The 20,943-nt window shown below is 41.9% G+C and overlaps 1 protein-coding gene and 1 long non-coding RNA gene across 17 annotated transcripts in view; one reads left to right on the plus strand and one right to left on the minus strand.

Annotated features, from left to right (window-relative positions):
• Positions 1–20,943, minus strand: part of LOC122540403 (protein polyglycylase TTLL10-like) — a 330,185-nt gene that overhangs the window by 109,785 nt on the left and 199,457 nt on the right. For all 16 annotated transcript variants that reach the window (XR_006309280.1, XM_043676098.1, XM_043676103.1 and 13 more), the window contains one exon: positions 4,262–4,884. Coding sequence is in view for 15 of the 16 variants with exons in the window: in XM_043676098.1 (XP_043532033.1) it covers positions 4,262–4,694 (433 nt within the window). In the remaining variant the exon portion in view is untranslated. The remainder of the gene's footprint in view (positions 1–4,261; positions 4,885–20,943) is intronic.
• Positions 4,028–6,498, plus strand: LOC122540404. Its single transcript, XR_006309294.1, has 3 exons — positions 4,028–4,051; positions 4,192–4,236; positions 6,371–6,498. It is a non-coding gene; the product is annotated as an uncharacterized LOC122540404 (long non-coding RNA).

A 20,943-nucleotide genomic window follows, 5' to 3' on the forward strand; every position in this document is an offset into this window, starting at 1 on the left:
AACCGCAAGAAATGCAAAACTTGCGCCCACACCTCCCCCCTCACTTCCCTCCAAGGCCCCAAGGGATCCTTCCATATCCGTCACAAATTCATGTGCACCTCCACACTCATAATTTACTACTTTAACTTCCCCTCCCACTCCACCAAGGACATGCAGGTCCTTGGCCTCCTCCATCGCCAGACCATGGCAACACGATGCATGGCGGAAGAGTGCCTCATCTTCCGCCTAGGAACCCTCTAATCACAAGGGATGAATGCAGATTTCTCCAGCTTCCTCATTTCCCCTCCCCCCACCTTATCTCAGTCCCAACCCTCGGACTCAGCACCACCTTCTTGACCTGCAATCTTCTTCCCGACCTCTCCGCTCCCACCCCCTCTCTGGCCTATCACCCTCAGAATCAGAGGAAATGGTGGATGGGGGTAAGTTACGACATTTGAAAGACATTTAGGTAAGTAAATGAATAAGAAATATTTGGAGGGATATTGGCCAGGCGGGTGGGATGAGTTTAGTCTGAGATTAGGGTCAGCTTGGACTTGTTGGACCTAAGGGTCTGTTTCTGTGCTGGATGACTTTATGATTCATTCATGTGACCCCCCCTCCCCCACATTCCATCTCTTCTCCCCAGGCCACCTCCAACTCATACCATCTCACTGTCTACATTACAACAGTTCTAAAGTACTTCATCAGCTGTAAAGGCTTTGAGACATCCAGTGGTCATGAAAAACGTAACGTAAACCCAAGTCTTTTGTTTTTTTTTCAGTGAACTTCCTCACTCCTGCCTGTTGAGCTGTTTGAAGGGATGGAATGTTGCTATGGGCAGGAATTCTTGCAAAAGATTTTAGAGATCAGAAATCAAGATCTCACAATACTAGTTTAAGAATTCCTGCAGCATTTAATTCCCGGAGCATTCAAGCAAGTTGAAGCAGGAACAGTACTCATTTTTAACTCTCCAGGAGATTACAAAGTGAACAAGTGCACATACTGTATCCTCACACACGACCTACATTAAACCTCAGAAAGTGTTTAATTTGATAGCAGCAGTTAGTTTCAATTTCCCCAGCTTAGGAAGTGATTAAATTGGTCAGGATATTTAGCAACCTCAGCCCATAGCAGACATTAGCTCCCACAAATCAAAGAATAGTGTTGATATAGGCTGAAGCATCTTCCGCAGTACCTCAGCAATTTCTATGAAAACTAAAGTAGCATACACTATTCCTTAGTTAAGGAATGTTTGTGCTAGAAATAATAGTTACTGGGAGCTTGACTGAAAATGTTCACATTAATTTTTAATTTGCGCTTTGAAAGCCCAGTGCACTGCTGAGTAGCTGCGTACCTAGGAGACCCAAACTCATGTCAGCACCACTTAAAGCCAGGCAGCACTGCTTAAAGCATTGCAGAAAGCATTGCAGACCACACCAACTGTGTGTATCTCCTCAAAACATCCAGCATTTCCATGAACAAAAGAGCTGAACTCCAGAGGTAAGGTGAGAGTAGCTACCTTTGATGTTAAGGCAGCTTTCAACAGAGAATGGCATCAAAACACAAAGCAAGATGGTTGTAGCTTTTGGAGCCAACTATCTCAGCTCCAGGATATCCCTGCCGGAGTTCTTCAGGATAGTGTCTTAGGCTAACCACCTTCAACTGATTCAACAATGGCCTTCCCTCCATCATAAGGGCGGCACGGTGGCACAGTGGTTAGCACTGCTGCCTCGCAGCGCCAGAGATCGGAGTTCTTCAGGATAGTGTCTTAGGCTAACCACCTTCAACTGATTCAACAATGGCCTTCCCTCCATCATAAGGTGAGAAGCAGAGATATTCACTCATGATTGCACAATGTTCAGCACCATTCACAGCTCCTCAGATTTTGAAGTAGGCGGTGTTCATTTGCAGCAAAATCTAGACAATATCCAGGCCTGGGCTGATAAGTAACAAATAATACCCATGCTAGACAATGACTAGCAGAGAATCCAACTATCATCCCTTGACATTCAATGGCATTACTATTACCGAATCTCCCAATATCAATATCCTGGGGGTTACCATTGACCAGAAAATCTTTGCCACAATTGATAAAGGCACGCATATCAAATGTCTTCCTGACCGCCTTATCCACTTATGTTTCCACTTTCAGGGAACTGTTGTCTTGTATGCCTAGATCCCTCTTTATATTGATGCTACTGTATATTTCCTTCCTGCACTAGATCTTCCAAAATACATCACCTCACATTTGTCTGGATTTAACTCCATCAACTGTTTCCCTGCCCAAGTCTCTTGCCTATCTATATCCCGCTGTATCTTCTGACAATACTTCTTACTGGACCAGTTATATAGGTCCCCTTATCTAAGAAAATATATTATTTCATTGGAGGCAGCTCACAGAAGGGTCACTAGGATGATCTCTGATATGAAGAGATTATCTTATGAGCAAAAGTTAAACAGTTTGAGACTCTACTCACTGAAGAGATGATCTCATTGAAATATACAGGGTCAATGCTGAGAGGATGTTTCTCCTCAGGGGAGAGTCTAGGACCAGAGAGCATCATCTCAGAATAAAGAGGCGTCAATTTAAGACCAAGAGTCTAGTGTCTTTGGAACTCCATGTCATAGAGAGCTGTGAGGACAGAATCCTTGTGTGTATTACAGGCTGGGATAGACAGATTCTGGATCAGCTGGGGAATCAAGCATTAAGGAGAAAGTACAGGAAGGTGGATATGAGGAATGTTGGAATAGCCATAATCCTACTGAATAGCAGAGCATGTTTGAGAGGCCGAAATAACCACTCCTGTTCCTATTTAGCATTCTCTTAGTTTTATACAATTACCAAGGCTTTACAAAAGCAAGCCAGAGGCTAGGAATTCTGCAGCAAATAACTCATCTGCTATCTCCTCAATGCCTGAAGGCCAAAGCAGGATGTGATAGAATACTGTCCATGTGCCTACATGAGTGCATCTCCAACAATATTAAATAAGTTTGATTTTATTCCGGACAAAGCCATCTGCTTGAATGGCATCACATCCATCATCTTCAACATCCATTCCCTATAAATCCAATGCACAGTTGCAGCAGTGTGTACTGTTTTAAAGATGCACTGCAGTCACTAATCAAAGCTTCTCGGATAACACCTTCTAAACTTGAAACTTCTACTAATTCAAGGAGTGGAGCAGCAGATGCGGTGGCCATCATCTTTTTCAAGTTGCTCTCCAGGCAACATGCCATCTGATTGCTGTATACTTATTATTGTTCCTTCATAGTCGCTGGGTCAACAACCTGGAACTCAGCCTGAACCTTACAAATAGGGCTGGTGTGGAAGTTCATCAACCATGAATCCAAACACCTGCTCCCTGAGTACTCTTGGGTTCCTTTATTGTTTTCACAACAACAGAACAGTTCCTTCAACCCAATGATGCTTCTTAAGGCCACATGGCTCTCTTTATATGGATTCTAGGCAAGTGTGGTTGGGATGCAAAGCTGGTCCTCAAGCCAGCCAACCTTTGCGATTAGCCAGCCACTTTAAGGTGAAGGTTAATAGTGGGTTTTAGTAAATCTGCCCAACCAAATTTACATGTCCGCTGGAATCATATCTGCCTATTCCGTATGCTTACAGTGTACTCTCCCAATGCCTGTGTTAACTCAATCAGTAAAATGTTGCTTAGTATGCAGCATACAGGAAGTGCAGACTGGATTCTAGTAACCAAGACAACACCTGAAGCTCTGGAACTACATGCTATGCAATCCAATTCTGCAGCTCATATTTCCATTGTGCTTAACAGAATGGACTTCCACAAATAAAGCAGCTCACATTTAACATTTGCATTTGCCTTTTATTTGGAGAAATCACCCCAAGATACCTCCCAAGAACAACACATGCTCAACACTAAAAGAGATTTGGAAAGAAGAAGTAAGGTTTGGTTAAAAAGGAGCATCTTAGGGAACAGGACAGACAGAAGATATGGCAGACAACAAGGTGGAGCAATGGTGGAACAAAGAGGGAGGAAGAATGACCAAGAGGCTAAAGCCAGAGTGACCAGAGGATTGAGAGATTTTTTTGGAGGTTCAATTTTTATATGATAGTGCAAATATAAACAGACTTAAAATTAGTACATTTAAAACATTGCTAGTGTAGACAAGTTCTAAACATACCCTTACCTATGCTCCTCAATAAATTGCAGTTTGCATCTTGCTCTCCAACAGATAAGGAGCTCGAGGACAAAGGCAAGGAATAAAGCTAAACATAAGGTGAGTAAATCTAAAGTACACAGACCTGAAGTATTTGTCTCGGATGCTGAAGACATTGTCACCTGATGACCCACAACCTCTACTGCTTGATCCAGAGCCTGTTTCCGCTTTCTTTTCTTCCCCTCTGGTTTGACTGGTTTTTTCATCTTCTTGCTTTCTGCACCTCTGTCTCTGTCCATCTTCATAGAATCTACTGACCCCTGGTTCTTTTGAGCACGAAAGCTGTCATTTGTCTGACTGTAGCCAACCTTAGTGGTATTTGCCAGGTGAACTATTTCTTTGCATGGCACATGTTGGACATTCTCACTGAAGTTCACACATGCAGCTGCTCTGGAAACAGGGACACATGTTTTGACTGTTTTCAAATCTTTTATTGCTTTCAGTTCATTCTCTCGCTGTTTCGTGGTCTTTGACTTCATTGCTAATGGTTCACTCTGGGAACTGAGAGAAATTGCCATATTAGAATCACATGGTACTGTAATGGATAGTCTAATCCCTTTCTGATGTTTCTTGTTTGTTTTCTTCCAGCACTTGTGTTTTTAAATTTTCGGTATCAACCTGTTTGTCTGCAGTTTCATCCTTCTCTCCCTTAATGAGAAGACAGAACTTCATTCAGGAATACGTGTGGGTTAGCTCCAATTATGTTCACTGCAAAGATTGACAAGCAAGAAAAACAACATTTAACATCAGATATATTTGGTGCAATGGAAAAAAGTAAATTAGTGCATTGGTATTCGTTTCTTTATTTAACAATGTCAGCTGACACCATGGTACAATGATAAATTCCGACTGCTTACCTCCATTCTCTTTCAGTTTATGCAATGCAAAGCTGATTTTTTTTTTAATTTAAAAAGAGAAAATTTCTGTAAAATGAAGTGTTGATTTTTTTAATTTAAAAAATTCAATACTTCATTTAACAGAAATTTTCTCTTCCCCAATTTAAATTTTTTTCCACATAGAATCATAGACAGGTGCAGCACGGAAACAGACTCTTCAGTCCAACTTATCCTTGCTGACCAGATATCCGAAATAAATCTAGTTCCATTTGCCAGCATTTGGCCCACATCCCTTTAAACCCTTCCTATTCACATACCAGTCTAAATGCCTTTTAAATGTTGTAATTGTATCGGCCTCAACCACTTCCTTTGGCAGCTCATTCTGTACATATATCGCACTCTGCGTGAAAAAGTTGCCCCTTAGGTCCCTTTTAAATCTTTCCCCTTTCACCTTAAATGTATGCCCTCTAGTTCTGGACTCTCCTACCCCAAGGGAAAGACACAGTCTATTTACCCTAACCATGCCCCTCATGATTTTATAAATCTGTTTTGATGTTTTTATGATTTTTAACATGCTTTAATTTGATTTAAATCAAAGATGTATGGGTGGAATGGTGACTCAGTAGTTAGCACTGCTGCCTCACAGCGCTGGGGACCTGGTTCTATTCCAGCCTTGGGTCACTGCCTGTATGAAGTTTGCACATTCTTTACCGTGTCTGTGTGGGTTTCCTCCCACAATCCAAAGATATGCAGGATAGGGAAATTGCCTATAATGTCCAGGGAAGTGTATATTAGGTGCATTAGTCAGGGGTAAGTAAAGATTAGGGGAATGGGTCTGGGTGGTTTACTCTTTGGACTTGGTTGGGCTGAAGGGCCTGTTTCCACACTGTCAGGATTTGATGATTTCACTGTTATTGTACCAAGCTCCTGGGTGTCAGGAACTGGCATCTTTCTTTAAGGCTGATGCTCCTTTTTAAAGCATTTTTTCCTGCATCTTTTTTCAGGGCTCCCTCCGTCATCCTTGACTGTCCCCAAAGCAAGGATGAAGTTAGTTGCTGTGACTTGACAAGACAGTGATTCAAGTTGAGTCTTGTGTTCCTTGAGGGAAGTGTCTGGCTTTTAATGGCACCTCTCCACAATGGCATAAAATAGATGAATAATTATTCTTGCAGAAAATCACATTCTACCACTCTATAATACAATGCATTTTTGCTTTAACATCCTGCGCTGAATTTCCAAGCTAACTATATTTTCTTAATGTCTTTTTGATGGCATCATATTTTAATGATTGTCTGTAATGCTGTCACAGTTAAACCTGTCACCTTTCAGTCATTGGTTTATGTAATTCCTTCCAGCAGAAACAAGAACAGTATCCGGTTGAGATGATGATCATGCAGTACCAGAGTTAGATACTGTATAACATCACTGAGCCAGCATGGTCTTCTGTACTGGGCCCATTGCCTAAGGACGCATATGTAATTTTTCAGTCTGCACTTTTTAATAAAGTTGTTTGCCTCTCCTAGGAGTTGGTATGATTTCTGATTGGGTTGTCAGTACATATGGCAAAAGTAAGGACTGCAGATGCTGGAAACCAGAGTTTAGATCAGAGTGGTGCTGGAAAAGCACAGCAGGTCAGGCAGCATCTGAGGAGCAGGAAAATCAGTACATATGGGCCCAATTTTAACTCTGTGCAAGTGGATGAGCTTTGAATACATTAAAATAAGGCCTATTGTAATACACTCGATATTACAATTGGGTTGGACTTGCCAAATGGATCAAAGTGTTTTTTCATGTTTGTCCTTGCTCATTATCTTATTCCCCAAGCAGTGAATATGTGAAGTTGCCTCCCCTCCCTGCCATTGAATGAGTTACAATAACTTACATAGATTGTTTTAAGCAGCTATTAAATTATGCAACACTTTCACTCATGCTGCTTGTTCTGGACATCTGTGTCTACTGCAGCTGACTGCAAGCCAACTAGTATTTTCTGAGACATACCAAGATTAGCAGCCTAGACACCCACCAAAAATAGGACCGAGTGTTAGTCAATGTAATCCTTACATTATTTCAAAGGGCTGCTGCAGACATAATGTGCCAAAAGGCCTCCTTGTGTGCTGTATGATACAAAGTAAAAGCAGGTTTCATTGCTTCCTTAAACTTACCAGAAATGTGTAATATTTCAGATGAGAAGGTGACAATATGCATTTTCAACTCCAGAAGAATGCTAAAGGATTGTGCAATATTCAAGGGAAAAATAAATATGAAAGCCTAATCGGGAGAGGCAAGTGAAATAGCACGAGCATTCAATGGAAACTCTTGTGTTATGTTTTCATTCATTCAAAGACACAATTTCTACTGGTTTAGATGTCAACTTGACAGATAATCTGGTTAGTGAAGTAATACTCCAATTCTTCCTGGAATGAAAAATTCGTTTGAATGTGATGTGAATTCCGAAACCAAAGAGGGAAGGTCATTCCAAGGAAATATTTAGTCACTGATCACAATTTTTAATTTGGATAATATTCACTTAAAATTCATGCTTTTTCAAATAATTAAAATGTAGCCAAGTAAAGTGTTGAATTTGGCATCTTTCTTTGTTTCACTTTTTCCTTTATAAAATGGGTTGCCCTCCTTTACCTGATCAAAGATGTGCTACAATCAGAAGGTTTCATTTGACCAACTTAACAGAGTCTACTTGGGCATCATTAAACAAAACTATCATGGATGTCCTCACCCCAAGGCTGTAGCCATGTAGCTTTCAGCAAAGATCACTAAATTGGCATCAAGGATAGGAAAACATGAGGACTGAAGAGTCTGGAAACCAGAGCCAAAAGGAGTGGTGCTGGAAAAGCACAGCAGGTCAGGCAGCATCCAAGGAGTAAGAGAGTTGATGTTTTGGGCATAAGCCCTTCATCTGGGATGTTGGAGGGAGGAAGGGTGGGGGTGTGGAGAAGATAGCTAGGAAGGGAATTGGTAGATGTAGGTGGGGGGTGATGGTGATAGGTCAGAGAGGAGGGGGGAGCGGATAGCTGGAAAGGAAGATGAACAGGTAGAAGAGTTTAAGAGGGCAGTGCCGAGTTGGGGGGAGGGGAGATAAGGAAACTGGTGAAGTCGATATTAATGCCGTGTGGTTGGAGGGTTCCAAGGCGGAAGATGGGGTGTTCTTCCTCCAGGCGTTGGGTGGCTTGGATTTGGTGGTGGAGGAAGCCCAGGACTTGCATGTCCTTGGCAGGATGGGAGGGGGAGTTGAAGTGATTGGCCACAGGGCTGTGGGGTTGTTTGGTGCGTGTGTCCCAGAGAAGTTCCCTGAAGCATTCTGAGAGTTGGCGTCGTGTCTCCCCAGTGTACAGGAGACTACATCGAGAACTATGGACACAGTGGATGAGGTGGGTGGATGTGCAGAAAAATCTCTGCCCAATGTGAAAATACGCTTTGTGCCTTGGACGGAGGTGAGGGGAGGAAGTGTGGGCACAGGTTTTACACCTCCTGCTGTGGCAAGGGGAGGTGCCAGGAGTGGAGGGTGGGTTAGTGGGCACCGTAGACGTAACAAGGGAGTCACAGAGGGAATGGTCTCTGAAGAACGGAGATACGGGTGAGGAAGGAAACATGTCTCTGGTGGTGGAAATGGTGGTGGATAATGCACTGTATCTGGAGATTAGTGGGGTGGAAGGTGAGGACTGTGGGCGGGGGGGGGGGGGGGAGTTCTATCCTGATTGCGATTGGAGGGGTGTGGAAGTGAAGGAGATGCACTGGAAGGCATTGTTGATCATATGGGAAGGAAAACTGCAGTCCTTGGAGTAGGAGGATCAAACTTATCTCCTCATACCTTGACACTGTCCTGTCCCCCTTGGTTCAGGAACTACCCAAATACATTTGGTAAACCACCCATGCTCTCCACTTCCTCGATGACTTCTGTTTTCCCAGCCCCCAATGCCTCATCTTCACCATGGACATCCAGTCCCTGTACATGTCCATCCACCATGATGAAGGCCTCTAAACCCTTTGTTCCTTTCCTGCCGGCCCGACCAGTACTCCTCCACTGACACACATATTCGATTGGTGGAACTAGTCCACACCCTCAACAACGTCTCCTTCAAATTCTCCCACTTCCTTCAGACCAAAGGGGTAGCCATGGTCACCCATATGGGCCCTGGCTATGCCTGCCTCTTCATCGGATACGTCCATCTTCCGTAGTTACATTGGCACTATTCCCCACTTTTTCCTCCGCTACATTGATGGCTATATCTGTGCCACCTCATGCTCCCACGAGGCGGTTGAACAGTTCATCAACTTCACTAACACCTTCCATCCTAACCTTAAGTTTACCTAGATTATTTCAGATACTTCCCTCCCCTTTCTGGACCTCTCCATCTCCATCTCTGGCGACCAACTTAACACAGGCACTTACTTCAAACGTACCAACTCCCACAGCTACCTGGACTACACCTCCACCCAAACCCCTACTGTAAAAATGTGATCTCTAACTCCGAATTCCTCCATTTCTGCCACATCTGCTCTCAGGAGGACCAATTCCACTCCAGAACATCCCAGATGGCCTTCTATTTCAAGCATCGCAATTTCCCTTCTCACGTGTCATCAATACCCTCCAGCACATCTCCTCCACTTCCCGCATTTCCACCCTTGAACCCCATTCTTCCAGCCGCAACATGGATAGAACCCTCCAGCTCGGCACCGCCCTCTTGAACTGTCCCACCTGTCCATCTTCCTTCCCACTTATCCACTCCACCCATGTGCTCCACCCCCAGCTGCATCTACCTAGAGCCTTCCCAGCTAACTTCCGTCAAACCCCACTCTCACCCACCTATTTATATCTCAGCCCCTTAACCCCTCCCCCCCACCCCACCTCACCCCCGCACACACACACACATTCCTGATGAAAGGCTTATGCCCGAAATGGGGAGTCTCCTGCTCCTGGGGATGCTGCCTGACCTGCTGTGCTTTTCCAACACCACACTTTTTGACTCGATAAAGGATAGGAACTCTATTCAGTTTGCCCTCCCTTTATAGTCCAGGATGCTGAAGATAAGTGCAGTCTTTGCTGTCTGTTGTGGTCACACTGCAGCTGCAAACAATTGTTGAAAATATAGAGGAATGTTTCATATTGAGCGTGTCAATGAGGTGCTCGGGGTAATCCTATATCCAGTGCTTAGCAGCAAGCCTGACCTTACATTAAGCCTCTGTGTGAGGGTACACCTGGGCAATATGACCACAATGTTATAAACAAGACCTCACATGGCTAGTAGAAGCAACGATACTGAAAATATACAATTCACTTCAGATTTCAGAAGGGCAGACTTTAATAGCATGGCAGAAGGCTTGACACCTATTAACTCTACTGGGAGGTGATGAAACTACAAAATATAAATGAAACCAGTCTAACGAAAAATTGTTGTAAATCGGTGGCCAAGGAAGGGCATGTGGTAAGAAAAACCTATTGAGGCTAACTGGTCATGAACAATGACAAATGAGATATAAACAAAAATGATTTTGCAGATCAAAGTTATCTAATACCCAACTAAACAAAAACAGATCCCAGGAACAGCTAATGCAAACAAATATCATGATTAGATTAGCTAAAAAGATCTTAGACAATTATGGTTATAATGAAAACAGATTTTTCAGTATTTGAAGATGCATTGAATTGTTGTTCTACTGGGTCACTGAAAAACTCACAAGGACAATTTGTCAAGAACTCAAAGAACAGGTTTGAATTGTATGATCTTCATCATTGACAATAAAGCTTGATTATCAGAAAGCAACCATGCTGTCAGTAACTAAATTGCTAAAATTAACATTGAGAATATGTGTTTTCATAGAAGTAGGAACATTACAATCAATAAGGCAGTCAACCTGTTCATAGCCATCTAAGGATGCACAGAAATAAGATGCAGCCCAATATCTCTGCTGGCTTGCTGAACAGTGTGCCAATTACACTGAAACAAGGAAATAGACTGATCCCTAGAACTATAGGTTGATTATTTTGATATGAATGATAAATAAGCTGCTTGGGAGACCAAATTACATATTAGGGACACCTGACTGAGCTTGAACTCAATCAAAAAGCAGACTGCTCCAGATGCCCAAAATCTGAAATCAACACAGAAAATGACAGAAATACTCAGTTGGTTATAGCAGCATCTGTGGAGAGAGAAACAGAGTTAACCCTTCAGCTTTCAGACTTTCATCAGGTCAGATGAAAGGTTGCAGAATTGAAATATTAACTGTTTCTCTAAAGATGCTGCCATTACCTGTTGAGTGTTTCCATCAATTTCTGTTTTGATTTTGTGACTTCATACTACTTGAGTTTCTAAAATGTTTTCAACAACTTTTTAAGAGGTTTTCTTGACAGAATTGAATTTTCTGATATTAGTCAGAATATGATTTTTAACATGCTTTAATTTGATTTAAATCAAAGTTACTTGGATGGCACAGTGGCTCAGTGGTTAGCACTGCTGCCTTGTAGCACCAGGGAACAAGGTTTGATTCCTACCTCGGGCTACTGTCTGTGTGAAGGTTGTACACTTGCCCCGTGTCTGTGTGAGTTTCCTCCGGGCGCTCCGGTTTCCTCCCACAGTCCAAAGATGTGCAGGTCAGGTGAATTGGCTGTGCTAAATTGCCCATAGTGTTAGGTGTATTAGTCAGGGGTAAATACAGGGTAAGGGAATGGGTCTCAGTGGGTTCCTCTTCGGAGGGTCAGTGTGGACTTGTTGGGCCGAAGGGCCTGTTTCCACACTGTAGGGAATCTCATTGAGAATTAGCTGGTAGGTTGAAGGCAGTAAACAGAAATGAATTTGGATCCTTTTGAAGACTAGTTACTAGAGATGTTCCAGATGCTTAAATATTAGGAATGTTGCTCTTTATTATTTTTATTAATGATCTAGGTATATGTGGAACATCTGTTTGCAGAATCTATATAGATTTGTGCGAGTGTCAGAACAGTAGACAATCATCTTCAAATTCTAAATGGATCTAGCTATGTTGGCCATTGGATTCTTGGTTGGCAAATTATACTTATCTTTGAAAAGTGAAATGCTATGTATGTGAGCAGACTGAATACTGATCATGATTACTTGCATATTTTTCAAGGAGAAATAAAGAAGTTAGTGAAGAAAGAAAAAGACCAAGGCATTCTAATTCATAGATATCTGAAGATTTACACACAGTGCAGTATATACATCCCTCTCAATCAAACCATGTAGTTTCCTGGGAAAAGTAAAGTTGAGTGAAAACTAGAATGAATAAAATGCTGGGGAAAATATATTTCATTTACACAGTTAAACTTCAATTAGAATACTTAGTTTTCATATAATGACTGATAGTGAGGCTTTAGAAAAGGTGCAAAGGAGGTCCGGTAAATTAATTCCCAATTTGAACCGCTTTAATTTTCAAGATAGACTAGAAAAGTTAGCTTCTATGCTCTACAGAAGACCTGACATGGGAGTGATTGATTGGAGTTCAGAAGATGATAAAGCGAATAGATTGTCTACAAGCAAGGAGCATATTTCAACTCAATGGAATAGAGAGAACCAGAGGGTCACAGCTCAAGCTCCATTAGGCTAGATTTCAGGAGGTATTTCTTCCCCAGTGGACCTTTTGGTAAAAGGCTACAGGTTCAAGTGATGGATTCTGATTCGCTGAATTCCTTCAAGTGAGAGCTGGGTCTAATGCAGGCTGTAGCAGAGATTGCCTTGTACTAAAAGTGGGTATTATGTGGTATTAATCAGGATCAGAGTGATCGCCTGAACTAGTCTCAATCACTAACAGAGTCGGAGAAGAAATTCCTTGCTTTTATTTTCTCAAGTTAGCCTAAGTTTTTAGTGGATCTTTTACCTCACCCAGAAGATCACATGGCCTTCAGCTGGGTGTGTGCATATATTGTGACGCAAAAGGCATCATTTCTAAGGAGCCGGTTCAATGGATAAGAGGGTCTTCCCTGGTCATCACAATCCAAATGATCCCAACACAGATCTGACTGTGAATGCTTAATTCAACACTGACGAGGGATTAGTCAAGATTCTTCATCCTTCACGAATATGAAGTTTCCAAAAATGCAGAAAGACATGGCCAGGTGCACAGTTTAAATTTTCAGTCCCATTTTCTTAGATCAGTTCAATACTTTCCTCTCTTTTGCTTCTATATAACCATTGAAATGCTAACTCAGAATCTTCTCCAGATGCTCTAACCATGCTACCCGAACTCCAGTTGTTAAGTTTTGTAAGAGTGTCACAAGGTGGATAAAAGATGCATTTTCAAAATATATGGGAGAATAAGGTTAGTATTGTTGGTCTTTTCATCTTACATATCTTTACTTTTAGCTTTTGCTCTTGAATAGCCAGAGGTGTAGACTTCAGTAACACCATAATTCCAACTCAGACAATGCATTTGAAATGCATTTAATTACTATTTAGCAAATCTGGCAGTCATGTTGTGCACAAGAAACTCCGATAAATAGTAATGAGTGAGATAACTGATTAATAAGCCAGTTGTATCCTTTCAATATAGAGGCATCATTTTGCAAATCCTGGAGACAACAAAATGGAAACTAAGCAGCATATTTATTTGTGGGTACAAAAAAATTGAACTGTTGGACATTATTTCTGAGAAACCAACTTAAGTTGGAACCATTTGGAATTGAGTCACCAATTTATAAAGTGAACATAGAACCTAACTCTACATACACTACTTAAATGACCTGCTAACTCCAATATGCTCAACCCACCCCCATACTACTACAGAATACTTACAACCAAAACCAGGCAAATGTTTCAGAAAATTTACTATTTGTTCATTCACCCAGTGGACACCTGTTTGCCTAGCTGAGGATAGATCATTTTCCCCTCCTCTCCCTCCCTCAAACCACCCCACCTCCCCCCACCCCCATCAAAGAACTATGAACAACTATTGTTACTAGGCAACAACTACTACAAGAACAAATTATACATTCCAACCCCAGCTACTGAAAACATGCCCGAACACAATTCTTGATAAAGGCTAAATAGACCCCTAATTGAACTATAAACAACAATTATGCTTTACCCAATAACTGATTTGGGATTACTTTGTGTTAAATATATACTATATTAACTAGTTTTAGCTGTTATATTTATATCAATGTACAAGAAACTATTCAATTTTCGACACCATTTCTTGCTAAGTGAACAGAGTAAATGTAAAATACTAACTACAGATTGAGAAAGCTGAGAAGAATTTTATTGAAGGTAATGTTTAAATTTGATTCAGAACGGTACCAGATTAGGGGATTGTTATGAAAAGGCAAAAGAACTTGAACTTATACAGTATATCTCATAACACTTTACAGCCAATGAGGTACTTTTGAAGTGTTAAATGAAACCCAGCTGTTAAATCTCACAAATAGCACTCTGATAATGACCAGCTCATATCCTGCTCCTCTAGTGATATAGATAAATATTTGTAGAACCACCAAAGATAATTGCCTCTGCATGTCTTTAAAATACTGCCATAGCACCTTGAAGCCTCGGTTTAGTATCTCATCCAAAAGCTGTATCACTGATAGTTAGTGCAGCACAATCCCTCAGCTCTTGAAGATCAATCTGCACTGTTCTACTCAAGTCTTAGAATAAGTTTGAACCTGGACCCTTGTAACTCAGAAATGAAAATGTTATCAACTGTTCAACGGCAAACAATTAGGGGTGGCATCCTTCTGGGAAAAAAAATTCACATGGACTCGTGTTAAACTCGTGTGGAACCAGGTTGAGATCTGCTGGCATATACTGCTGTTTTGATCAGGCTGGATTTGGATTCATTTTGGAGGTGACCACAATAAGGATAATTCTAATAGTGTGAAATCTAACGCCAGTAACATTCATGAGTTTTTGCACAGACTCAGATTACTCCACACTAAACTCCATACTGTCTCTTTGTATCACTGTGTACGCTCGTATATAAATCCATCTTTTGAACATTATGCTCAACATCACATTTGGTCTTTCTTTAAGTTTAGACAGCTCCTGCCCATCTTAACTCCCCATAGTCACAGTTCCGCCCTGCCCACTCCTCACCCTCAAAGACCCTGTCCACACTCCCCCTCAAATAACCACCTCACAGCCCATTTCCCTGAATACTCTTATAACTCGTGCATCCCCAACTCCCCACCCTTACATGTTTTGCCGTTTGAGGGTAAGTTAGCTTGGATGGCTGGTTTGTGGTTCAGAGTAATGCCAACAGTATGGGTTCAATTCCTGGACCAGCTGAGGTTACCATGAAGGATTCTCCTTTTCAACTTGCCTGAGGGTGACTGTCAAGTGAAACCATTACCAGTCATCTCCTGGTCCACGAGGACTATGGCGGTTTGACATGTATCGCCCCCAACTCCCACCACCGCCTCAATTTTCCATCCTCACAACTCCCCAAAAACCTACCTCTTAGATCCTGCACCTTCAGAACTCCTTCTCCACCCTAATCTCTATTCTGTCGTACTTTATGAATACAGCAGTAAACTCTAAATGAAAATACCTGAAAGACACATGCTCATTGATGTGTTTTTTTCTCATTTTATTATAGAATGAAGATTTGAGGAATCATGAAAAAGTGACAACTCACATCACCATGTATGGACGTGTCAATGGTTATACACATAATGCTCATCTCTGCGAATGTTTTTATTTCTTTATATGTGTACACACATTGGTACTTACATGCAATGTATTGATGCTATCTTTGTCAGGTTTACTTATAAAAATATAAAAGCTTTATCTATGATTTTGATCTTATATCATACTTGAATCTTGAAGGGGTTTTTATTTCTGCTCACACCCAGCAGGCATTCCATGGTGATCACTAGGGATGGAGAGATCCACTTCTTACACTGGCAAACCATTTTAAACATCCCTCTCCCACAGTTACAAGTGCAGATTGGAGTTGTGTACAGTTTAGAGGAATTAGAAGTGAAGGACAGATTTCCAATGACACAGATCAAGTTTAGAGTCACATTATGAGGGAAATATACAATATAATTTATCTGACATGGCTACTGCCTGGATGTCCAGACAGATTTCTATGAAGACTCTCAAAAGTGCAACAATACATCCTGTTTTAGGATGTGTTGCCACCTGGAAAGTTCTTCTACTGCTCTCTGCCTCTCTGCCACTTCAGGTTCAAACCGGGGTGCATTATGATGTTGACCATTCCCACCTTCAGAAACTTCTGCAAGTGCTCAGTCTGTGGCCATTGTCCGCCTGTGGAGAATTGAGCATGAATCTAGATGGTTAAACCTGGCTCAAGATAGAACCTGCAAGGAAAGTCTGCTGAAATTGTGTGAGTGTGCTGAGGAAGAAGCAAGGTTAGTAACTAAATTCCTCCAGGTTCAAGCCACCAAAACCTCACAGGCAATGCAGGCAAGGAAGGAAGGTGCAAAGCAAAATCTGGCTGACTTTGTTCTAGTGACTCTGGGCAGGTTCTGAAGGTACGCAATATAACTTCATTTTATTCCCAAACTGAATAAAGCCATCTCTGCCACATAGTGCAATGATCCACCCCTCCTGCCATTATTCACAAACTCCCAGGATGGTCTGCAACACCCCAGAGGAACTGACCTTGAGAAGCAATATTTTGACTTTACCACGTCAGAGTGTATTGAAAATGGACTTGCAATCTTATGGTCATTTGGCACAGTGGTAGTGTCTCTACTGATGGGCCAGAAGCTGTAGGTTCAAGTGCCACTCTGGGACTTTTAGGAGAAGGAACCCAGATTGATCTGAACATTCAGCTCCATCCATTTGACCTAAACCTTCTGCCATGCTCATCCCCCCTTTCCAACCTCGTCCCACCACCATCATCCTCACAGTGAAATGGCCCTATACCAGTACCCATTGCAGACTTCTGACAGTTTCTAATCTCATGTTTTACCCTGAATCCATTGAGCGCAGCACTGCTGCAGAACAGATGTGTTTGTCTGCTATGGTTAATTTCCTCCATGACTGCCTTTGTCCCCACTCAGCACATGCCTTTGCTTTCAATCCCCAGTCTTGACTCTCCCACTATCTCTCCTCAACCATCAATATATGGACCCCTGGGACTGTACTTGCCACACACTAGCCCTTAGACAGGATGGACCAACCCCTGGCCACTGTGTTTACAGCTCTCTGATTGATAATACTTGATTCCCCTGACTAGTTGCGACAAGAACATAGAAGTAGAAGCAAGAGTAGGCACATCAAGACTTCCTACCATTCAACAAGATCATGGCTGATCTGCCCAGGCCTCAACTATTCTTTCATGCTAGCTCAGCATAGCTGTCAAATCCCTGCTATCTAACTCCATTTTACATACTTTCAGTGATCGAGCCTCTGCAATGTTCTAGGGTAGAAAGTTTCAGGCATTCATTACCCTCTGGGTAAGGAAATCGCTGATTCTTTTTAACTGAACATCCCCTTCTGTAACTATGTCACCGGCTTTGAATTCCCTCACTAGTGAAAACATCTTAGAGTCATAGAGATGAACAGCATAGAAACAGACCCTTCAGTCCAACCCGTCCATGATATCCCAACCCAAACTAGTCCCACCTGCCAGCACCCGGCCCATTTCCCTCCAAACCCTTCCTATTCATGTACGCATCCAAATGCCTCTTAAATGTTGCAATTGTACCAGCCTCCACCACTTCCTCTGGCAGCTCATTCCATACACGTACCACCCTCTGTGTGAAAACGTTGCCCGATAGGTCTCTTTTAGATCTTTCCTCTCTCACCCTAAACCTATGCCCTCTAGTTCTGGACTCCCTGACCCCAGGGAAAAGACTTTGTCTATTTATCCTATCCATGCCCCTCATAATTTTGTAAACCTCTATAAGGTCACCCCTCAGCCTCCGACGACCCTATCCATCTTCTGTGGCGGAATCTCGATGTGGATGCTCTACAGGACTGATTATTGCCCATTTTCCCCTGACCGTGCCTGGCTCAAAGAGACAACTGGCCACGGTCAAGCCCTGGACTGTGTGCAGACTGTGCCTGTGCCTGACAGTCCCAAGACTCCTGACCAACATCACCACACTGTCCCAACTCAACTGAACCGAGGTCTAGGCCGAACCCATTTTTTGACATAGCCATTTGATTACATAAATATGTAGTGTGTTTGCCGTGCAATCAGCAATCCTGATGATGAGGTTATGCTCAAAACGTCAACTCTCCTGCTCCTCGGATGCTGCTTGACCGCCTGTGCTTTTCCAGCACCACACTTTTTGATTCGGCTGTAATTGTTAGACTCGGTTTGCTATACAGCAAGATGGTGTTTGATACTGATTAACATGGAGGTTCAATGCAGCCAACAGTGAGCTGAATTTGTCAATCACTCCCTCTGACTTCAATGCATTTGGTAATCTAGGAAGCTGAAGACTAATGAGGAAAGTTATGCTATTTATAAGGCATTTAACAAAAGACAATCCTCCTTAATTGGCAGCATGCTGCTGCCCAGTGAGAAATTTGCCTCATCTGAATAGGTGTATAAAAGATGCAGTGAGTTGCTCCCAATGTTGAGATATGTTTCACTGGACATATTGCAGAATTCTGCCACAAATCTCATCATAATCCACATTGTTCAAGGCGGGGGCAGAGCCTGTGCTGAAATGGAGAGCGGACTGCTGAGTATAAGGCTGCAGCAGCAGAAATTGAGGTGTATAGAAGGGTGTGAAGCCCATGGGAAACAAGGTGATGCAAAGATCTAGCCACAATTGGAACACTCCTATCTGTCTTGTTTGGCCTGATGAGAAAGCAGGCGTGCCTCTGCTAAGGCCTACAGCTAAAAGTATGGAACATTTCTGAAGACTTCATTGGGTTCACATGTGCAAATTTAAAGAGGGATCAATTCCGTTCCTGTGTGTTTTCTGTTCATCTACATGTCTGCAAAAAAAGTGGATCAGAGGGGGTGACTCATTTTGTTTTAACCCTTTCTCACAGTATGCATCTGCTACTAAGATTTGAGAATAGCAACCATTGCACAGTGGTTAATTGCTGTCCACTGTTTTATTTTATTCATTCATGGGGTCTGGGTGTCATGGGCTTACCTAGAATTTATTGCCCATCCCTAGCTGCTTTGAGAAGGTAGTGCTCAGTTGCTTTCTTGAACCACTACAGTCCATTTTGGGTAGGTACAAGCACAATGCTGTCTGGGAGAGAGTTCCAGAGATTCTCTTTGGTCTATCTTTTCAGATAGCTTCAAATGGGTTGCACAGTTTTACTGACAAGGAGAGAAATGCATTTTGTTTCAAAAAGTAGCTCAAAGCAAATGCAAATATCTCAATCCCAGGAAGAACTGCCATTCAAATATATATACACACATAAATCCCACAATACATGTTTTGAATTGAATAACTCCCTGTAGATGTAACCTCCACATTCTGTTTTTTTTTGATAAGTCCTTTTGTAAAACGTTACCTTGGTTTTCAATTGGCGTTTTCATCATGATTGAAAAGTAGAAGAAAATAGCAGAAAATGATTATTTTGACACAGGGACTTATAGAGTCATTGATATTAAGAATGAAATGTCACAATACTACAATGGGGAGGTTTCACAATTGGGTTATAAAGATAGGCTGGGACTTTTCTCACTGGAACATGGGAGGTTGAGAGGCTATCTGATAGAAGTTTACAAAATAATGAGGGGTAAAGATAGAGTTAATAGTAGTTGTCTTTTCCTGAGGATGGGGGAATTCAAGACTCGGGGGCACATTTTTAAGGGGAGAGGATAGAGATTTTAAAAAGACATGAGGGGCAAATTTTTTACACAGAGGGTAGTTCATGTGTGGAATGAACTTCCAGATGAAGTGGTGGAGGCAGGTACAATTACAACATTTAAAAGACGTTTGGATAAGTACATGAATAGGAAAGGTTTGGAGGGATATGGGCCAGGAGCAGGGAGGTGGGACTAGTTTAGTTTGGGATTGTGGTCAGCATGGACTGGTTGGACCAAAGGGTCTGATTCCATGCCGTACGACTCTATGACTATGAAACAGGGTAGGGAACATTTTCTATGCTGTTGGCTAACCTTAGGCACACTTGTTCTGGCTTCATGATAAGAGCTATAAAATGGTCTATTTCCTCATGATTGTTTTTTACCAAATTGATGGATGTCAATTTGCTGAAAAGGGATGGATTAAAAGAAAAGAACATAACAAAACAACTAACCACGCAAAATAGACCTCAGCTTCCTGGCTCAAGGCTTCCTTAGCAAATATTACCAGGCCAAACAAAAATTAATATCTGGGAGATAAATTGAATACAAACTAAGCTTTGCATTACAAATTTGTGTTTATAGTTGTAGATGCAAATTTGTTTAATGGTTGGTACATGCAAATGAACATCTGCCACTGCTGGAGATGGTGAGCACATCTCAAATTTACACCAAAAATGATCATTAGGGAATTGGATATATCACACAAGAGAGACATAAGTGGCAATGTGGGAAGTTGCAGTAGACGCAAATTTGTCTATTCGTGGTCACCTATGCCTGTTTTTATGACAAAATTGGCTTAAAATTAATTTAAGATCTGCTTGCTCATTTTGTTGCATTTAAATTTCCTCATAATATCACCCCACCCTGTCTCTGTAGTCTCCTCCACCCTTACACGCTTTTGAGATTTCTGCATTCTTCCAATTTCAAAATCTTGCAGATTCTCGATTTTAATTGCCACACCATTGACAACTGTCTTTTCAGCTGACTTGGTTTGAATTGCTGGAATTTCCTCCCTAAATCTCTCCGTCTTTGCAACTTCCTCCACACCTTTAAGGTGTGCCCCAAAATCCATTTCTTCAACCAAACTTTTTGTCATTTGCTCTGAAATGTCCTAACATGATTCGGTGACAAATTTTGATTGATAAAATTCTTGTGAATCACCTTGGGATATTTTGCCAGAATAAAGATGTTATTTAAAAGTTATTGT

This window comes from Chiloscyllium plagiosum, chromosome 34, assembly GCF_004010195.1.
Source record: "Chiloscyllium plagiosum isolate BGI_BamShark_2017 chromosome 34, ASM401019v2, whole genome shotgun sequence".
Taxonomy (NCBI): Eukaryota; Metazoa; Chordata; class Chondrichthyes; order Orectolobiformes; family Hemiscylliidae; genus Chiloscyllium; species Chiloscyllium plagiosum.